The sequence below is a fragment of the Pleurodeles waltl genome, chromosome 3_1, assembly GCF_031143425.1.
Source record: "Pleurodeles waltl isolate 20211129_DDA chromosome 3_1, aPleWal1.hap1.20221129, whole genome shotgun sequence".
Classification (NCBI taxonomy): domain Eukaryota; kingdom Metazoa; phylum Chordata; class Amphibia; order Caudata; family Salamandridae; genus Pleurodeles; species Pleurodeles waltl.
In genome coordinates, this window is record NC_090440.1 from 993,543,110 (window position 1) to 993,564,681 (window position 21,572).

A 21,572-nucleotide genomic window follows, 5' to 3' on the forward strand; every position below is an offset into this window, starting at 1 on the left:
TTTAGTAGGTATTTTATCTCCTGGGGGAGGTTGGAATGCCACTGCCCGTATTGCCAGACTTGTTTCCAGGTTGCAAGAGTATTGTTTTAAAATGGAGTATGTGCCGGGTAGAAGTAATGCTGTAGCGGATTGTTTGTCGCGTCTTCCACAGGATGAAGGGAAAGGTGTGAGTATTGTGGAAAGGGATGTGGTATCTTCTGTGTCTGGATACATGTCTGCCGAGTTTGGTAGTATACATGAAGATGAGTGGATGAAGTGTGATGCAGAGGATTTAGTTTTCCAAGAGGTTAAGAGATATGTGAGGGACGGTTGGCCAGGAAGGAATTGTATAGCTGCTGAGTTAGAACCATATGGTAAAGTTAGGGATGAATTGCATATAGAGAGTGGGTTGTTGTTTAAGAATGGGAAGTGCATTCCACCCAAGGGTATGCGAGATGTGATTTTGAAACTGGCACATCGTGGTCATCCTGGAATGTCTTCTATGAAAAGATTGATACGCACTTGTTTTTGGTGGCCTGGTTTAGACAAAATGGCAGATCGGGTTGTGAGGGAGTGTTGTGTGTGTGTAAATGCGGAGAAAATGCTGAGAACAGTACCTGCTCCCCTTGAACCTATTCCCTGGCCGAATTGTCCGTGGCAGAAGTTAGGTTTTGATGTTTCTGGCCCATTTTTTTCTCTTCCAACAGATACACGTTATGCTTTGGTGTTAATTGACTATTTTTCCAAATGGCCAGAGGTGAAGTTGGTTGCTCAGGTGACATCTGCAACTATTATTGAGTTTTTCAAGGAGGTGTTTTCTAGGGAAGGATATCCGGAGGTGTTGATTTCGGATAATGGCGTCCAACTGACTTCTGGTGAAATGCAAAGTTTTTTTAAATATAGTAATATCAAACATGTTACTACACCTCTGTATGATCCTCAAGGGAATGGTCAAGTAGAGAGATTCAATTGAGTTCTTAAGGATAGTATTTGCTGGGCAAGAGGATTTGGGGGAATGTGGAAAGAGAAATTAAGGGAGAAGTTGTGGTATTATCGCATTACCCCGCAAAGTACCACGGAAGTGAGTCCATTCAAATTACTGAAAGGAAGACATCCTGTGTCTAAATTGTGTCCGTGGTGGTTTAAGAAGAAACTGAGTAAGGACTGGGAGGATATCTCAGTGGAGGAAGTTAGAGAAAGGGTGAGGGGGAAACAAGAGAAATTTAAGAAGAGCTATGATGACAAGTGGAAGGTGAGGGAACCTAGTTTTTCGGTTGGTGATTGGGTAAAGGTGCGTGAGCCAGGTTTTGTGAGGAAAGGTGCATCTAAGTTTGGCAGGGCTTTGAAGGTTGTAAAAGTGTTTAAAAAAAAAAAGTGTTGTTACACAGGATGGTAAAGTGTGGAATGTGAGCAGATTGGCAAAATGTGCTGGTAATTTTGAGTATCATGACGGAAATTGTGGAACTGATCCGTTAGTGATGTTTGGAAGTGGGATGCAATCTGGTGTTTGTATAAAAAAAGGGGCAAGTTGTGAACAACAGGAAGTCATGGAGAATGGTTCTTGTGAAGGAGAGGCTAATATGGAGTTGGGTGACAGTAATGGTAATGTTACTATGGATGATCATTCTGTTGTGAATGATCATCCTGTGAATTATAATTCTGTTGCGTCACGTGTAAAGTCCTATGTCAGAACGAGACGACAGCCTGCAAAGCTCAAAGACTTTGTTTAGAAAAAAGTATGGTGTTTACATTATGTTTTGATTTACAATACATTTTCTGTATTCTGTTGTTATATGTATTTTAATGTTTATATTTCTTTTGTTAGTTTTGTTTAAGGAGGGAAAGTGTGTTGTATGTTTAAGTATAGTGGAAGGTTGAGGGGTGGAATGTAGAATGTGGGGAGATGGAACCTGGGGGTTGGAGGTTGAGGCATTCTGATATGGGAGACGGTTGAGAAAGGATGTGTGGACCAGCTTGAGAAAATAAACTTAAGAAATACAAGATTACGTGTGTCCTCATCTTTACACAGTGGTCTTCAAACTTTTTGATGTCGCACCCCCCCAGTCGAAAAATAAAAATCATTGGGCCCCCCCACAGAATTTTTCACAATTATTTTATAAAGATGGCAATGTTTAAATACGTCTAGACCTACTTAAACATTGCAGTTAAGTACTGTTGCCTCTCTTAAAATGCAATAACATGCTTCTGCTTAAAGCAAAGGCCAGTTATCTGTATAATGCTGCTTTTGGCCAGAGTCTGGGCCCCCCCTGGGATCACTTGAGGCCACCCAGTTTGAAGACCTCTGCTCTAAAGTGATCAACATCACCTTGTTTACTTCTCCAAATCTCATACTTCCCTGCTCAAGCCACCAAGTTCTGACCTTGCACGTTCGCCTCCTGCCTACAGGGTACCATCACTGTTCATTAGGATCCAGAGGCCTCCAAAACGGCCCACACTCCCCCCGCCAGGAATACACAGAGCGACAAGTTTTTATCATTGGAAGAGGTTATTTTATTTTTAAAGACATATTTCTAAACATCTCATAACTCAACTAGCCAAAATATTAATACCGAGTGTAGCAAAGGTTACTCATTTAAGAAAACATTTTTATTTACATGTTAACGAGAATTTCTTGTGACCATAAATCAATCTGACAGGATCCCTTCCTGTCCTGAACCACCATTGGACCACACAGGTGACCCATGTCACGGATGTAGGAGGGGCGGTTACCCTGACTACACCGTACCTTGTCCTCATGTTTCGGGTTCCGCCCCCCCTCCAAACACCAATCAGCCCTGGGGTGTAATGGGGGGAGCCAAGAGCTGGAGGCCATGTTCCCCCCAGCGATCTGAGGTCTCTTACCCCCTGATCTGGTGTGTACATCCGCTGGTTGGCTCAGAACTTCAGGATCCTATCCCAGATGTCCTCCCGGGGGCCCCACCTTGGGGACCCCCTCCTATTGTTTCTAGTCACATTTATATCTCAATTTCCGCCACAAGGGCGACCAGGGCCCAAAAGGTCTTTCGCCCTCCCCCCCCCAAAAAGAGGCTGCGGGCAAAACCCCACATGTCACAGATAAATTGATCGGTTCCCTCATCAGATAAATGCACCTGGTCCTTGTGAAACATGTGGGCGCCCTTCAACAGTTTGTGGGGGATGTTCCATAGGCGGCCCGGGCAGAGTTTTGCCATCTCAGCGTTAAGCGGGCGAACTGACACATTGATGGTCCTAGATCTTATCCCTGCCCCCCACTTCCGACGCGGTACCATGTGTGACCAGGCAAATGCTGCCCCTGGGAATTGCTTTGCCACTCTTGTGATTTCTAGGAATACTGTCTCCCTCAGGTCCTTTCGGCCTAAACGCACTAAATCGTTGCCCCCCAAGTGAATAATGATTAGATCCGGAGACTTCAGTCCCCCACATCCTTTCGCCATATCGACCAGATGCTGTAGTTGCGTGATGCCTCCTCCACCAATGCCGCACCAGCGAAATGCCACGCCTTGCATGTCTGCCGGCTTTGACCCACGGAGCTGTTGCACCCGGTACGCCGCCTGACGAACAAATGAATTCCCCAAAACCCAGACCCCACGTTGAGACATTTGACTGAAAGAAAAGAAACAGGAGCGTGAGACATCACCACCAAGCATCTGAGCTACCATTACACCAAATCTGGCCTGATGTACCGCTTGTAACATTCTGAAGACCATCGACCTATGCTTTTCACCGCGGTCGCTGGAAGGCCTGCAGCCGCAGCTACCATGGCTGCCCCTATTCTAAATGAATGGGATGAGTACCCTTTGTGATCCACCCTAATTGCTTTTAGGGACAACTTAGACTTCCGAGAACTGGTAGCGCGATAGGCAGTCTCCACTGGGGTGAATGAACAAGGCCGGAGAGCCTGCCATAGGACGGACTGCAAGATAACTGTTTGTAAGTGACACAGGGCATAAGGGGGAACCAGGCGCAGCACAGAGCGTGATGCGTGTTCCTTTTTTAAGCTGATCCGTCTTTGATTTGCGCAACGTTATGGATAGTGACCCGGCGCATACCAGCACGTCTCTCTGCTGTAAACCCCCTGAATGGTCACCCCTGGAAGAGCCCACCAACTTGCTGATGTGGAAAGCCCCGTGAAAGGCCAAAGCGAATGCCGTGGCGAATAGTGCCGCCTCGGCCGGAGAAGAGCGGATGACGTGGAGTGCCCTTAAAATTCTTTCCAACAAAGGGGTAGTGACGGGACGCCTGGCATCTGTGCTACCTGGGGATCCCTTGGCCCAACCCACTAGGGCCTGTCTTATAATAAATGTATTCAGCGGCCTCTCTAAATGACGTATTTTTGCAAAGAAGCGTATCGCAGCCAAGTAGGCCTTTGCGCATGACACAGGGCGTTCTATGTTTTGTAAATGTTGCAGAAACACCCCAACTGCTGACTCAGAGAATGTATCCGCAATATGCTGCGACCGCAAAAACTGCCTGTAAAGGAAAAAACTGTTCTCATAAGCTGCTTTTGTGCTTGGAGCCATAGACATCGCTACTAAGTCTGGGAGGGTGGGGCACCAATCTTCCACAGAGATTCTGGGAACTCCGTCATCTTCTCCATCGCCTGAGGGTGATACCGCATAAAATCCTGCATTAATGAGCGAGACAGTGCGTCAGCTGCGTTGTTATGGACCCCAGGCACATGTTTTGCCTTGAACGTAATGTTGTGCTGAAGACAAGCCAGAATCAGGTGTTTCAACAGGCGCAAGACCAAAGGGCATGAAGCCCCTTGGCGGTTATTAACGTCTACTACTGCCATGTTGTCGGACCAAAAAATTACAACCCTGTTCTTTAATTCCTTTGCCCAGATGTTTACAGCGACCACAATTGGGAATAATTATAGGAAGGCTATATTCTTGGTCCACCCCCATCCAACCCAATCTCCAGGCCAATCTGCCCTACACCATAATGTGCCCAGAATTGCGCTGAAACCTATGCTACCCGCGGAGTCAGTGTATAGGCCCAGCGTGGGGCTGGATATCGCTTTTTGTGGCCAAATGACAGACCCATTGAACGTCCTTAGAAACAGGTCCCATAACCTTAGGTCGTCCCTAACTTCCCTAGACAAACAAGTGTGGTGATGTTTTTCCTTCAGCCCCGCCATTGAGCGAGCTATTGACCTGGAAAAGGGGCAGCCCATGGGGATGATTCTCAGAGCAAAATTCAGCTGGCCCACTAATACTTGTAACTGGTGCAGGGTCACCTTCTCTTGGGACAACACAACACAAATGGACTCTTTTTAAAAGCCAGCAACTTATCCAAAGGCAAGCGACACTCCCCCGCCATTAAGTCGATTTCAATCCCCAGGAAAGTGATGCAGGTAGAAGGGCCGACCGTTTTCTCTGACGCCAAAGGTACCCCGAATTCTTCAAACAAAGTGATCAATGCCTGCAGGGCCCACCTGCACCTGTCAGAACTAGGGGGGCCCAGAATCAGGAAGTCATCTAAGTAATGGATGATCTCGCGGTGTCCCGTACGCATAGAAAAAACCCACTGAAGAAAGGAGCTGAATTGTTCAAAATAACTGCATGATATACTACAACCCATGGGCATGCATTGGTCATAAAAATATTCACCCCGGAATTGGAAACCCAATAGGTGGTAGTCGTCGGGGTGGACGGGAAGCAGACGGAAGGCTGACTCAATGTCGGTTTTTGCCAACAAAACCCCCCGGCCCAATGCCCTCACTTTATCTACCGCATTGTCCACTGATGCATAGCGGACCGAGCAAAGCTGGGGATGAATGGCATCGTTGACCGATGACCCCCGAGGGGCCGACAAGTTGTGAATCAGTCTGAACTGTCCTGGATCTTTTTTAGGAACCACTCCCAATGGGGAACACACAAAACCAGCTAGCGGTGGGCATTTGAAAGGGCCGGCAAGCCTGCCCAGGGCCCTCTCCTTCTCCAATTTTTTGGCTACCACTGCAGTGTTCTGGGAAGCAGATATTAGGTTCTTACAGTGATTTACAGGAGAAACGTTGGGGGCGGGTATCCGGAAACCGAAGGAAAAACCGTGAAGAAGTACCAGTGCTGAGTCCAATGAAGGGTAAGCCTGCAACCAAGGGCGTAACGCATCTAACCTAATCGGGGAGGGCAGGGGGTGTTCAATTTGATGGTTTGCTAGGGTCTTTTCCCCGCTCTTTTGATTTCTTGATACACTGTGATTCAGGGTGGGAGGGGTCCGCAAAAGGAACAATTATGTCTGAATTTGCAGGTTCCTGCAGGACGTGTACACATCTTTCTGTTGAATGACCAGTACAACCCTTTCTTCTCACCTGACAACTGAGGCCGAAAGGGCTGCCTCCCTAGGATCTTGTTGTTAACGCATTCGAGCCAGACATCAACCTCAGTCTGATCCCACCCAATGGATGGATCCTCAACCTTTGCCCAACGAAAATCTCTATTGTATTCTAACCAAGCCAATCCCCCATAGGTGTGTTGGGCTTTCAATATTTTATTAGCGTAATAAATCAAAGAGGTGCCCAACTCCGTTTTTTTTTCTCCAGCAGGACGGATATAAAAACTTTAAAACCAAACAGCCAATTTGTGATGTTCTCCTCAACTTTGGGCTTCCTTTCCACATAGGAGGATGGCTTAGTTTCTTTCTTCTTTACTTCTACCTCCCTTCTATTTGCCCTTATCAATGAAAAAATGTCCACAAATTCCCCTTTCCATATCTTCTCCTTAACTTCAGCACTAGCGTGAGCTGCCAGCTTACCTGGTCTGCAAAGTAATGAATCTGTAGTCCCTTCCTTAGTAGGGTTGACCTGATCCGGACCTTGCTGGCGCTGGGCAAGATGTTTTGAACCCCAGGGGGAGAGGTGAGACCAGTGCTTGGAGCCGGGGCGGCGCTTGAGCTTCCGTTTGAAGCCTGTAAAGGGTTTGAAGTATGAGCTGCCACCAGTGAATCTACTTGACGCTTTAGGTCTGATACAGCATTCTGCCAAGAGTCATTTAACCCCCACGGTGCTGTAAGTGGTGGTGCGGTGATAGTAGGAGCATTAATACCAGCCAATAACTTAGATACATCTAATAGTGCCAACCTGGAAGGATTCTGGTCCTGCGCCTGGTGTTCGGGCAAGCGCACTGGCGGGGAACCTGATGACGTGGGAGCAGCTAACCCTGGGAATGGAGTGGGTGATGCCCCGGACTGAGCTGTAGGTGCCAAGGCCGCCAAGGATCTACGGATATCCGCTAGGACCCCCTCCACACCCATGCCCGGTGGTGCCGTGATGTCCGTAATAGATGCGGGAGGCGCAGGGGGTGGCACTGCAGGCGGGCCGGGGAGTCAGGTAAAATAATCTGTGCTGGCAGACTAACTGCTGTGGGAGGCGTCAGGTTGATGGATGCCGGCACCAGCGCTTTCCCATTCCTCCTGCGCTTAACTGGGGGGAAAGCAGCACTGGGGGCCACATGGAATAGTTTTGGGCGCGTACCCCTATCTCTACCCACCTCCTTCTCAGGGGACACAATGACCTCACTTGTGTCCTCACTCCCCAATTTCTGTAAGACCGATCTTAGAAGCTGGGATAACTCAGGGTCTCGACCTGTCCCTTTTTGTGTGCTAGCCTTCTTTGGTGGCATGCTGGCCTGTAAGGATGACAATTATTCTGAGGCAAAATGAAAAGATTACCTATAATTATTATTTTTGAAGGACCTGTAAAATTAAGAAAAATACACCACAGTCAAACACAAGGAATAATAGGAGAACCCTTCCCCAATGCTTAACTTTCGACAACCACTTTACAATTTTTTGGCACCATGCAGCTCCCCGATCCCTGTGGCTAAGTCTGAGCGAGCCTCGTAGAGAACACTGCAACAAAATTTTGCAGCTAGGCAGCTGCTCGGCCACTTACGAAACCTTGCCCCGGAGTCAGGTGAACTGTGCCTAACACCGCGACCCCTGTGCTTACAGGCACCCCGGTGACTGTTTATAATTTAAACAAATAAATCCCCCCCACATGCGCCTATACTTGCCCATAAAATGCCAATAAACCTCGCTGCCCACGTAGATCAATAAATCAGCTTCAACAAACCCCGCTGTATAAATAAACAAACCACCTAATGTTATCAGCGCGGGTTTTTTGCTCCACAGACCCCCGGGAACAGCTACTTTAAAACGCTAACAATGCGGAGGACGTGGGGGCGGGGGCAGACACACGCTGCGTGTACCCGGCGCACAAACAAACGACGCTCACCTGAAAGAGCTATTTTTCTTTTCTTTTGCGACTCGCGTAAATAAGCCAGACATGAACTACAACGCACTCCTGAACAGAGCTAATTTTCTAGCGACGTGCTTAAAATAAAACAATGAATTAGCAGCGCTCGCAGATACTCGACGGCCCCCTCTTAAATAGCCCCCCACCGGTTTGCGGCGGCCGGATCCGGCCCAACAGCGAACGTCGGCCCCACGACGTGCCCCCTGCTGTTCTTCCGCCCCAACGCCTCGCGAGGCGGGAAACCCGGCCGACACCATGCACCCCTGGCGAGATCGTAGGAAAAGAGGGGGGGAGTGCCCCAGGGCCTTGGAGGCCCTGACCCCTAACGGGCCGCACCCCCCCACTTCAGTGCAGGCGCTTTTCCCTTACACTAGCAGCCCTACCTTGCAGTTCACTACCACACTGTGTCTAAAAAGTAAAAAGCAAGCATTGGTAAAACTATTATGTCTCACCTTTAGAAGGATGAGCTTTTGGCTTTGCTAATACCTGGTTCCGTTTGACATGAATAAATTACAAAATAGTCACTGGTGCGTGATCACGCAGGAAGATTACGGGTGGTTATTTCAAATGGGTTTACTTATAAAGAAACGGCGTTCCAATATGGCCTTTGTTGCGTGCACATATTTTGTGACAAAAATATTATATGATATACCTGGAGCAGCTTTCCATTTTGAATTTACAATTTCAACATGGCGGTTTTAGAATGGTAAATTGAAAAAAATGCTGGAGGGTGGGGCCGCGAGTAAGGTACAGCAAGCCGGCAGTGCAACAGCAGTGTTTAGGTGCCAGCCTGTGCAAAAAAAGAAATACATTAAAAAAAAACAATCTATATTTTTTCAAAAGCACCAGGAGAAAAGCAATGGATGGTTAAGCAAGTGGCCCAAGAAGGGTGTGCAGCAGGAAGAAAAGGAAAGAAAAAATTAAAAATAAAGCATGAGGTGTCAGAACCAACAAAGGGAGCGAGGGCAAGCTACACACAATGGAAAGGAGGAGGGGCAAAAATGTAAATAAATTAAAGAGAGCAAGCACACAGGGGTTAAAGAAGTAAAAACACGTCATGCAGTGCAGGAAGCAGCTAGCACCCAGAATGTAAGCAGGGAAATGATGCCACTCATGCATACAGAAATGTCGTAAAATTGGCTATGTACCATGGCAGGGACAAACAAAAACGGGAAGAGGACCCATCAAACAAAAAGTAGGAAATGAGATTCACAATAAGGCCAACCAATTATAAGCAAGGGTCTGACAAAAACCAAGTCTGTGTATTGCCTTGTGCACCATAAGTCTTCACAATCAGTCAACTAAAGTTTTCTGTAGGTGAGACCTAATCAGGAAATCTAACCGCACTTCCCTTTCCAAAGGAACAAATACCTCATAAACATCCTGGTCATGAGCAAGTTGGATTACTGAAACACTCTGTTAGATTAACTCCTACAGTATTTATTCTTTCCCTTGGATAACAATTAATTTTGACGCATGTATGCTCGTTAATCTTCTCTAATTAGCATCCACTTCTTTGCACCTATTTAATGACCATCCTTGGCTGTCTCTGGTGTTTGGCTCAAAAAATCTGCATTTGTGTTGTTTTGACCGTGGGTGAAATGGACCATTAGCCTTGACTACACAACTGCCTCATTTGCTGGGCTTCGTGCTTAGAGTATCTGAAACTCACAGGGCTGGTAATGATTCAAAATTTCAAGATGAATCTGTCAGCAACCAAGTGGGGCCCCCTCTGATTCCGTATTGAGGAAGCATGTTGTTGATTAATACACACACCCATCAGTTGGAAAGGCCTTCTGTCCCTAGACAATCCTTAGGTGCTTTCTGACGTCACTTTGAGAGTCAAGCAGTTACCACCTTCTTTATGATCGCCTGTATTTTGGCAGCTGCACTGACGGCACTACACTTGGTTGTGGGAGAGATACACCTTCCTCTGGCACTCCATTCAAATCCAAAGTCAGATGCCTAGACTTGTCTCATGGCATTGCCTCTCTGATACTTCCTTCCCTTCTGTTTAGATCATCCACCAAAAGTACTCTTGATTGGCTCCCTTTGCTAGGATTGGACTAGCATCTCCAGGGGTGTGGAATTTTATGAAATATCTTCTTGTCCATGGGACAGGTTGCTTCATAAAGCTACTTGTCCTGTAATAAAAATCCACTTGTCCCTTTGGTGTCTTGTAGTGCAGCGGCAAATTATGGCAGCAATCTCATTATATGAGAGCTCTGATAATAGACTCTCTGATCATGCCAGGGCTCATACTATAGTAGGGCTTAAATACTAGCAATTCTTCTTATTTTGGAACCTTTCAGCAGATCTACATTGTGAGGCTTGGGGATATAGATAAGCAATAGTTCTAGGGTTGGAATGCCCCTTTGAGTCTGTGCAAACCTACTACTTTGCATGTTTTCTGTGATCACACCAGCTCCTTTCTAACCTTTTCCCCTACAGAGAAAAGTTGGAAAGGTGCTCCTGACAAGGGCAGAAGTAAAACTGTCTCCAGGATTGGAAAAAAGTGGTTAGAAAGAAAGTGACCTTGTTGGTTGGAGGGAAAGTGACATTGTAAATGCGCAACAAATTTTCGCATGAGCAAATCGTGCTAAAATACAGTTCACAAATATTTTCTAGGAGTACGATTTCCTAACCTACTTCTGTAAATTAGTGTGAATTCATGAAAGCCATAAATCTGCTCTAATGCAAAGGCACATACTAAGTGTGCATTTTTTTGATTTTCCTTAAGAGTTGGGCCACTAATTGGTTATCCAAGACCTTTTGTTTGTACTAAAATGCTCTCTCACTCTCTGTTTATCGGTTGGCTTCCCTGTGCATGACCACATTCTACTCTTTCACAAGGAGTATATTGGCACACAAAGTAGTTTTGTTCAGTGCCATGAGCGAGAGTGGCAATGTGTGGTTTTTTAGACCAAAAATATTTTTTTTTTTTTGCCAGTGTTTGTTATGATGGTGAGGGTCCAGCAGCTCCGACAACAAGAGAGTGTTATAAAAACCATGTCAAAAGAAGACATGCATTTACAAAACCAAAGCACTGAACATCAATGTCAGACCTATTAGTTTTGCCTGTGCTTGTTTATCTTAATGTTTCTTATTAGAACTGGTTACACTGATTTTTCCATAATGAATTTTATTGGAAATACTAGCATGCATCAACAGATTCTACTGAATGATGCTTTAAAGAAACAGTACCTAAATTTCACAGTAGTTTAACAAAAGGTTTTTTACCTAATTTCATTTTTTGTGAACATTTTATTCTGAAAGCAAAGTATCGCCAGTCTTTATTTCAAGCTTGTCCAACTTTTACGCATCAAGCCAGAGAGCATACTAGGAGCATTATACGTAGCATCATATTGTTAAACTTTGCAAATCTGTATACAACAAGTCAAGTCAAGTCAATGAGGTCTTTATTCGATATTTCATCATAAAAGACATGCTACACGTCATAATACTTATAAAATTATCAGTGCTAACGATTATAACAATAAATACAATATTTCATAAAAGCTACTAAGAACGTATTAAATCTATCTAATGCTTCATTTGTTAAATATTTTAACATATTAAAAAAAAGAAGTACATTGCTTTAAAAACTCAGTTCTAAAGTTCAAGATAATTTACTTATCTAAAACATGTAGCTGTTTTAGTAGTTCAGAACGAATTATCCATGCCCACCCCAGGAATTTGGCCACCCCTATTACTATAGTAGGTGAAAGATCAGTTTTAAGGATTCTACAAGCAGTCTCGGCCGATTGTGTGCCCAGACTTTTGCATAGGGGTACCAACCACTTCTTCCTTGGGGCAGCATATAATGGACAGACAAAGAACAAATGGCTCACATTTTCCCGCATTTCAGTACACAATGGGCATTTATCTGGGCCTCCAGTGCCCCAGGTTGAGGTTAAACACCTTAATGATATTGAGCCCACTCTAACTTGGTGATATAGTTTACGGTCCATAGGTTTTGTAATAACATCCCAGTACTTTTCAATTGCAGAGGCATCTTTCACGTGTACAAATGTTGTTGTAAGGGAACTACCTATAAGGGATGAGTGTCTTATGCCTACCACCCATTCCCAATATAGGTGTTTCAGCTCTTTTTTAGAAGGAAAAGTAGCTGAGTCTGGGTTGTGCCAAAGGGCACCTAGACCCATGGCACAAAGGGTGGTTCTAACACCCTTAAACCAACCAATCTTATCGGATCCTAGGGTGTCCCTTACCTCGAGGCATGCTTTCGCATATAATAACAGCTCTGGGGTAGACCACAACCTCCGCCAGAAGGCCAAGGGCCGAAATCTGGCTTGATCTTCCACCGGTTGGAGCCCAAGGTCATAAAGGAGCGGGATACGTGGGGATGACCTCGGAAGACCAACCGCCCCTCTTGTAAATCTGTTTTGGGCCAGCATCAGTCGGTCCAGATTGCTATAACCCCAAAGCTCTGCCCCATACAAGACTGAGGGAAGAATTTTTGACCCATAGATTTCCATAAGTGGGGACATCGGGCGGGTAAATGATCTTTTATATTCCTTAAGAAGGGCACCGCCTAGTTGAACATGTTTAAGTGCTTGGATATCAATCTGGGGTTTCCAACTAAAATTATCACTAAAATGCACACCCAGATATGTAAATTCATTAGTTTGCTCAAGAATAGCACCAACCATTTTAACCCTTGCCACAGTTTGTGTTCGACCTCTTAGTACCATAAATTTTGTTTTAGAAACATTTACTTCTAGCTCATGCTCGTCACAAAATAACTCAAATCTGAGTAGGGCCTGCTGGAGCCCTTGCCTTGTCTTTGATAATAACAAGGTATCATCCGCGAACATGAGCAATGGTACTTTCATTCCCGCTATCTGGGGAGCATCCGTGGGATGTGTTGCAAAATATTTGGTAACCCCGTTAATAAACAGGGAAAACAAAGTGGGAGCCAGGACACATCCTTGTCTAACACCTTTCAAAACATGGAACCTGTCCGTAACCTCGCCAGGCTTACCCCAGCGGACTTGGGCATAAGTGTATGCATGAAGATTCATTAAGAGTCGCACTAGAGCCCTGGGCATTCCCTGTTCCAGTATGCAATCCCATAATTTAGTCCTAGGGACCAAGTCGAATGCAGATCTTAGATCCACAAAAGCTGCATACAACTTGCCCTTACCCAAAAAAACTGTTTTCCAATATAAAAGGGCAAAACGAAAGGCTTGATCAAGGGTGCTTACATGAGGTCTAAAACCCGCCTGCAACGGAGTCAAAATATCTGAGTCTGTTATCCATTCCTGTATCCTCCCTAAAATGAGGCGCGCTATGATTTTTTGGATCGCATCAATAAGGCTGATTGGCCGGTAATTTGAGGGTACTGAGCGATCACCTTTCTTGTATATAGGAAGGATTTCTGCCCCATACCATGAGTCAGGAATTTTAGCGCCTGCTGCAACTGCATTCACCAGGTGGAGTATATAAGGTACCCACAGGTCCTGGTCTTCCAAAAAAATGTCAGCTGGAATACCATCTGGGCCAGGGGCCCTCCCTTTGGGAATGTTTTGCAGGCAATTGATAACTTCAGTAACTGAGAATATTAACGGCTCGACGGGCTCAAGACAGTAGGTTATAGTCCCTTCTACTGTATGACACTTAAACTGATCCTCAAATTTTTTTACCCACTGATGATTAGAGACAGATGCTGGGCTATAGTGGGCGTCCTGCGAGATACCCCATTTTATGAGGTACCAAAACTGTTGCATATTGCGTTTACCACAGGCTTCTGACAGCATAAGCCAGCGTTCCTCGTCCCACTTTTGTTTTGCTTTGCGTTTAGCCTCATTAAAGAGTTTTCTACAAGATCTAATCTGGCTATGATTTTTGTTTTTAATAGCCTCAAAGAGAACTCTTTTTGACTTGCTACACTCTTTATCAAACCAGGTAGTGGATGAGTATTTCTTGGTCCTAGGTTGTTTAGGGATAAATTTGATGAACATCTTTTTAAGTTCCTGAAACAAGTCAGAATGGGTACGTATAAGTTCGCTGTTAATCTCGTCCTGTGAGCCACAATTGTTTAAAAGCTCCACAGAACTAGACACTAAGGTTCTTATCGCCCTACGGGCCCCAGCGTCCACAGCTATTTTGGGCCAGCGTACCCTGCGCGTATCATTGCTCACAATGACCTCTTTTTCTGTTATATTAGGACCACTGCCCTCAGACCTCTGAAAGCTGGAATCCCTTAAGGTCAAAACCAGCGGGTCATGATCGCTCTCTGGGCGTTCCGTAACTAGCATATCAACAATTGCAAACCACTGCCTGACATCGACCAAAATATAGTCGATACGACTACTGTGTCTGCCGTTGTTGAATGTATGCCTGCCCTTCCTATCTGACTTGACCCTTCCATTAACAGCTCTTAGACCCATATCCAAGCATAGCCCCTTGATATAGGTGGCTGAGCTCGACCGCTTAGCAATCGGAGGTATCTCGAGTTGGGGAATACCCCAGGATAGATCCTCATCCTCGGTGAGCGGGCCGTCCTCAATACCCAAAGGCTCAAAACAAGTATTAAAATCCCCCATCACAATCTTGTGGCCATCGGTCGTTGTTCCTGATAGAATGTCATCCAACAGGAGGAGGGTCGGAGAGACCCTGCCTCCCTGGAGGCCCCTGACATAAATGTTAACCAACAGGATGTTTGTACCTTGGTTGGACTTTATCTTTAGGGCAATTATGTCTGGACTATCAATTGTCACTTCTTCAACTCTTACACCCGCACTTTGACGGACCCAAATTGTAAGACCTCCAACAGGACGCCCTTTCTGGCCTCTAGTTGCTGGCTTGCTAAAGTTCAGATACCCCACCCGAAATATCGGTGTGATAGCCCATGTTTCCTGGAATGCAATTATATCGCCCTGATCTATGAAGTCCCTCCAATCAGGAATACACTGGCTGGACTCCAGACCGGCTATATTCCAGGATATATACCTTGCTAACATATCAACAGGCTCCGCTAAAGCAGAGGGTGAGTCCGTACTAAAATTGGGTAATGCATGCAGACAATGTACCAACAGGGGTAATGTCAGGATTATTACTTTGATCTGTGGCAATAGCCTTCCAACTTATATCTTCTATGTGGGGGGATTTCAATAAAGTTAAATTAACTATTTCCTCTCTACCATTGAGTCAATCATTCTCATCAAGGCAGGATAACGGCCCATATCTCCCGGCAGTAATCAAGGGTTCAATGCTTTCTGGTGCGAACCAACCCCTGGGAGGGTTAATGACATTTTTGTTAATCTGGGAAGGCACCTTCACCTCGGGATACACCGTAGGATAAAAATCTGGTAATTCCCACGTGACTATTGGTCCATCTGCAAGTTGCGGGCACCAGCCTCTCAAAAATGGGACCACATTAGTACTCCTGAAATTAATATTACCAGATCACCTGGGATATCTTTAATCATGTGGCCAAGCCAACCCACCCTTCTCACATTTAAGATTTTACCATCAATGGTAGGGGGGAGGGGTCTATTCTTAGTAAGCCAGAAGGCTACTTTGTTTTTTAAGTCATTGTAACCTTCTTTTTTACCTGAACTAAGTTCTGGGACTCCTGACAATATACATACAAATGGAGCGGCCTCCGGTGGAAGATCAATCCTAACATTATAATTATTGTTGTGCTCTCTTGCTACCTTATGGACTCGAGTTGGTTGAGGCCTACCCTCTAGGGACCCTCGAATCACTTCGGGTTCCCTAGGTATAGTGGGCTCCGCCTCCAAACTTGTTTCGTTACATGGGGCTTTATGTCTTAGACTGCTGCCGGCGAGTATTCCCTGCTCAGCACAATTTCCAGATGGTAAATCTAGAGGTACCGTTAATACATCTGCTGGTGTCGATGTTGCTTGTACCCTCAGACTATGAACCTCTTGGGTAAGTACTTCAATTTTCAGCAATAATGTGCTAAAAATTTCAGCCATTTTTGTCGCTAACTTATCCTCTACTGTTGCCAGTATATTTTCTATATACTGCCTGTTATGACAGCAACCCACTGGCTTGTCAGATCCCCCGTCTAATCCCTTTGTTTTAATAGTATGGGTTTTTGCTTCGAGGGGCTTTCGAGAATTGCTGACCTTCCCCACTCCTCTTTTGCCCAACGACTTTCTACAAGCCCTAACTGCTCTTGCTGGATGGGGGGGGAGTCTCTGCCATAACCACGGGGCTAGATGGGCTCTCGCCAATTATACCCATTGAGTCTAAGGGATTAATATGTATCTGTGCCTCAGTTAGTATCATATCCTTATCAGTGTTGGCGCCCAGATCCTCATAAGTAGACACTATGTGTGAGGAGGAACTAGGGTGAGTCTGGACGGGGGAACCTCCTTTCCCTATGGAGACTCTGCGATCGCTATTAATCTTTTTAACCACCTTAACCAGGTAGTTATCAAGCATAGTAGCCCCTAGATTTTTGGCGGAGTTCTTACAGTTAGCCATCATAGCCATCATAGGTTGGTTGCAGTAAGTAAGTACCACCAGCTATAATTCAGCAATACAAAACACAAAACCGCGTAATCAAGATGTAATACAGCTAATTTATAGTTTAGGCAAAGTCCCGTACCCAGTCCAGTCACTTCAGGCCTCTGAGCGGACACAGAGGGCCCGCCCCTTGCCCGGCGCCGCCCGCTCGCGTCCCGCTGTGCGGTGTACCTTGTTGCAATTTAAGGGCCCGGGGGGCGTAACAGCACTTTCGCGCCGCTAGGCGCACAGGAAACCCAGAGGATTTACTCACTTGCACGCTGGTGCCCCCTGCCTCCGGTGTGAACATCCATTCCACATAGTGCTTGTCGGAGACGGGGACCGAGGAGGAGAAGGTGCACTTGAGGAGGGTGTCGGTCCGTTGGCAGCCTCGACCTCTGCCGGGGTGTAGACCTCAATGGCCGCAGTAAACAAGGCGCCTGTTCTGCAGACTCCAATGAGACGCCTTTCTCACGCCAAGAACTTGCCCGGAGATGCCCTGGGCTGTGTGGAGATCAGGTGGGTTCCGGGCAGGCGTGTACGCGCCTCGGAACCAAGAGGGAAGAGTCAGTGTGCTATACACCCCGGAAGAGCCGAGGAGGTCAGCCCAGTCAACCGGATATAGGGCAGTGAAAAAGAAGGGTGCACAGAATCCTCCAGCTCCAGAAGCTGCGGCGAGTTCCGAGCTCCAAGCTCCGTGCTTCGAACCACCCGGCGAGAGTTCCCGGCGAGAGTTCCCCTCGGACCCTCGGGCCCCCCCAAAAGCAGCAGCAGCAGTAGCGGTGGCGGCGGCGGCAGTAGCGGCAGCGTTCGTGCTCCGCTCCGCGCTGCACTCCGACGTGAGCCACCCGGCACCTGCGTGCAGAACGGTGCAGAACAGTGCTGTAGATCTGCAGAACCTGCTTCCGTTTCCCTTGGTGCACGCGTACAGAGCAGAGACTATCCTGCGGCTGAGGAGAGCCGGCACAACTCAGGTGCTGGACATCGGCGATGCTTGTAGTCCGCACACCAGCGCGTCTAAGGGTCTCTTCGCTTGCCGGCCTTTAGCGTTCTCAGAGTCCCAACTCCTAGCCGGTCAGAGGTCTCGCTGTGGCCTACGAGCGGCTCTGGGGTGCCGAGGCTCAGATGAGACCGTACGTCTGTTCCCGGTGTTTTCCCGGTGTTTAGCGACGGTATCCCCTACTCCTGCTCTGGTGTCCCTGCTGCCGAGCTCCGGGCGGGGGTGCGCAGCGCTGAGACGCTCCCGGGGTCCGGGTGGAGGGCACGGCGGCTCCTACTGGGAGACCTGTGCCGGAGTTTGGTGCCCGGGAGGTGCTGCACCGCCGCTGCCAGGGGGTCTGCTCCTGGGTGGGGGCTGGGTCTCCTCGTCGGGGTCTCCGAGTGCTTTTGGTCCTCGTCGGAGGTCTCCGCTCCCCGGGCTGCGGTGCGGTGCGGGCTCGTCCGTGGCCAGGCAGTTGAGAGTTTCACTTCCGGGTTCCATTTCCCCTTCTGTATACACATTTGTATACTGGAACCACTGTCAGCAGTGCAGTCAGAGCATACATTTCTTTAGAGTACTCACCCTACTTCTAACGACTTTGCATTAACGAACCATAAATACAAGTTTGAACAGCATTAACATATAGACACAAATGTTACCTTAACTGCAGACAATGCCCTTCCCTGATCCATAATGTGGTACTGTAAACTGGCAGCAAAAGGGTTTGTGCTGCAGTGGGTTGGGCCTACTTGTCCCATGGACAAAATAAATATGAAAACTTGTTACCCTTGACCCCAAACAATATGTCCTGGCCATAGAGCTATAGGAATTCCGCAACCCTGATCTCTGACCTCGGCACTGTGACTTTAAAAGATCCACAATTTTACCTTGGGTTCTGGCAGATATGAAATCTGGTAGCAAACAGCATTCCTGTGGAAGGTTCAGAGAAGTAGTGCGCTAGTCCACACCACAAGGCCATGTTTTACAACAAACCTGGCGATACCTGAGCCCATCTTGTAAACAGGCTGGAGACATGGTCCCAGCACTTCGGGCCAGGTTTACCGCACTATAAAACTGCAAAATGTTCACATTTACAAGAGCACATTTACAAGAGCTTAGTAGGAAGTGGCAAAGCCCAACTGCAATTTAGAAAAAGCTTGCAACCGACAGACAACAAGCTGCATTCTGAAACAGCTAAAAGTACCAAGAGACCTTGAAAATTGTTAAGGGACTGCTACACAAAAACATGTTTCACGCATCTTGCAACTGCCTTATGATCCTTCAGATGGATACGGAATAACAGATCTTTGACTTTAGGAGCATTTCAGTTTGAAAGAAAAACTAGAAAATGTGTCTGGTTAGCAACATAATTGGGCAAAGGGCAAGTTTTCCCTAGAAATATTTTCCTTCTGCTTGGGTCATGAATGTTTCTGTTGAAATATCCTACACCACATTTAATTTCAAATTTGACTGACTAGTGTATAGCTCCCATATAACATATCATAATTCTACCATTGGGGCCTAACAGGTTTTAGGAACTGGCATAAATTAGCGGTGACCCCTTTACCACTAGGCCTTGTATAATACTGAGCCCAGGTCCAGATTGCACCTCCCTGAACTTACATTTAGACCCAGTCCCTTATCTCTCACACTTCATTGATGAGTGCTTCCACGAATTCTAAAGACATTTGCTATTTTTAAGAACAATGTCAGCAAAAGATATTTTGATGGACTACATGATTTAGATATCCAAGTTTGGCGCCACATCAGTGTGATTTGAATGTTCTTCCAGTGTTGGCTGATAAGCTCTCTGAAACCATAGCAATTAGTGAGGTTAAACTGATAACATGGTAAACAGCCGTACTGGTGGCTTCATGTTTACCTAGCAGATGAGAAGGTTACAGGTTGTGCTAATGAACATTGTGAGGCTTTCCATAAGGACAAGCGACCGTCACCCTAACTTTCTCCCATAGGTACTGGTACATGTGGTTTGAATACATGCATATTTCTGGCTTTATTAGCTAAACCACCACTGGACTGAGCAATCTCCACAATCAACATTTTTAGGCGGCTACCTCTTTTAACTAGGAGCATACAAGCCTGATACTGCTTTTTATGTCAGCCTCCACTCCTGCAAGAAGGATGTTTTAAGGCCCACAGGTGTTTCCTGCTTTATGTAATTCCCTCCAGGCATCAAAACACATACACTTTGCATCAAGGTGGCAGTGATGGCTTTCTAAATCTCTGTTTTTATGAGAGTAATTTAAAGGCAGTCAGTTGGTCACCTGCACACACCTTTTGTAAACAGAGTATGTTTTGTTAGCCCTTATTGAGAAAAATGATCTGTGGCAGAACTTTTCCACACCTCGGTTTATGTTATGTCTTTTCTAAGTAATAAAGAGGAAATAGTTTCCTTCCATATTACTAGTCGCGTCTGGGCTCCTAATTCATGAAGCCTCTTTCCTCTGTGTGCCTCAGCTACAACCACCTCACTCTTTTCTGTGTGTGCGAACTATCAGTTTAAACAGAGAGTAAAGAACTGCAGCAGTTATGGCGGCAGGGAATTGGGTGGAAGGTAGGGCCTGCATACTCTTGGCTTTTTCTTTGCTATGACGGGCACTCACAGCCCCTTCCTCTAGGCACAGACATCTAACTTGTAAAGTAAAGGGATTTTGATTGACAAGAAGACTAGAACTCACTATAGTGTCACATTTGTAGCAAATGTCACAAATGGCAAAGGGTTAGACAGAGCAAAGAAAATAAGAGGTTACCTTTTTGGTTGTGTCAAGGTGAGAGCAGCTCTGCTCAGGTTCTGCACTTGACAACACGCTACCCTCTGTTGATCTTGGGTGATAGGCATACCTAGCCTTGAGGGACATTGGATTGTATTTAGTGCCAGTGCTACATATGCAAGACAGAGCTCCTGTGTTGTCAGCTTGTGTCTTCATTAAATGTCTTCTTGTCCCCTTGCCCCTGCAGGAAAGCAGCTGCAGAAGGAAGCTGTGGCTGCATGAAAGGTAAGTTCTTCAGGACTTCCATGTGATACTAAAGACTAAGGGCCAGGGGTCTAATTGTCATCTTATTCCAGTTCATCATTGGCTATAAAGAGCAATTCCTTCACAGGTGTAAGATTATGGGGGAGGGGTTTCCTAACACAGACCCCTGGTGGTGGTTTTGCAGCAACGCTGCTGAAGTTTCACAGTGCCTTTATAGAAATACAGACGTGACTGCCCCTGCCCCAGTGACTCCACCTTTTCAGGTGCAACTCTTTGTCATGGAATAGCCTTAACTTTCTAATATGCTGGGCTACCTCTGGGAATAACAAACACTCAACCGATACGCCTCATTTGTTTGGAAAAAGTTCCCTTTGTGACCCATATTTCCCCCCTCCTTAGGTTACCAGAAACCCCAGAGCAGCCAGGTTTGCTGCAGGCCTCACCTCCACCCTTCAGACTCAGAGTTGATTTCCTACTCGGATGACGGGTCGCCTGGTGGCATCAGTGCGGCCCACTCCCCAGGTAATGGCAGTCTCTTGTCTTTTTCTTGGTGTTTAACTTGACTTTTTAATTATAAAGTATAACGTCTTTACATCATGAACATGCACTTTGGAAAAGCGTCATGACTAAAGTGTTCTGATCCGGGCTGTATCTCACCAAAGATACATGGAGGTTCAGTGGGTTAGCACCTGTCTAGGGTTTTCTCTGTGACTGGTCATAGGTTTAAAATCTCTGCAGTGCTTACGGTGCTACCCCCTAACGGTATGTTGTGATGACATCAGAAAGATGTAAGGCTGTGTCAGTCTTGCTGAGGTTGTATCTCAGACCTACTGTTTGCACACAGATCTCTGCCATGGGA

The 21,572-nt window shown here is 46.3% G+C and overlaps 1 protein-coding gene across 1 annotated transcript in view; it reads left to right on the forward strand.

Annotated features, from left to right (window-relative positions):
* Window positions 1-21,572, forward strand: part of LOC138284889 (discoidin, CUB and LCCL domain-containing protein 1-like) — a 180,831-nt gene that overhangs the window by 149,278 nt on the left and 9,981 nt on the right. The window contains exons 13-14 of the mRNA XM_069224136.1: window positions 20,697-20,734; window positions 21,113-21,235. Coding sequence (XP_069080237.1) covers window positions 20,697-20,734; window positions 21,113-21,235 — 161 coding nt within the window. The remainder of the gene's footprint in view (window positions 1-20,696; window positions 20,735-21,112; window positions 21,236-21,572) is intronic.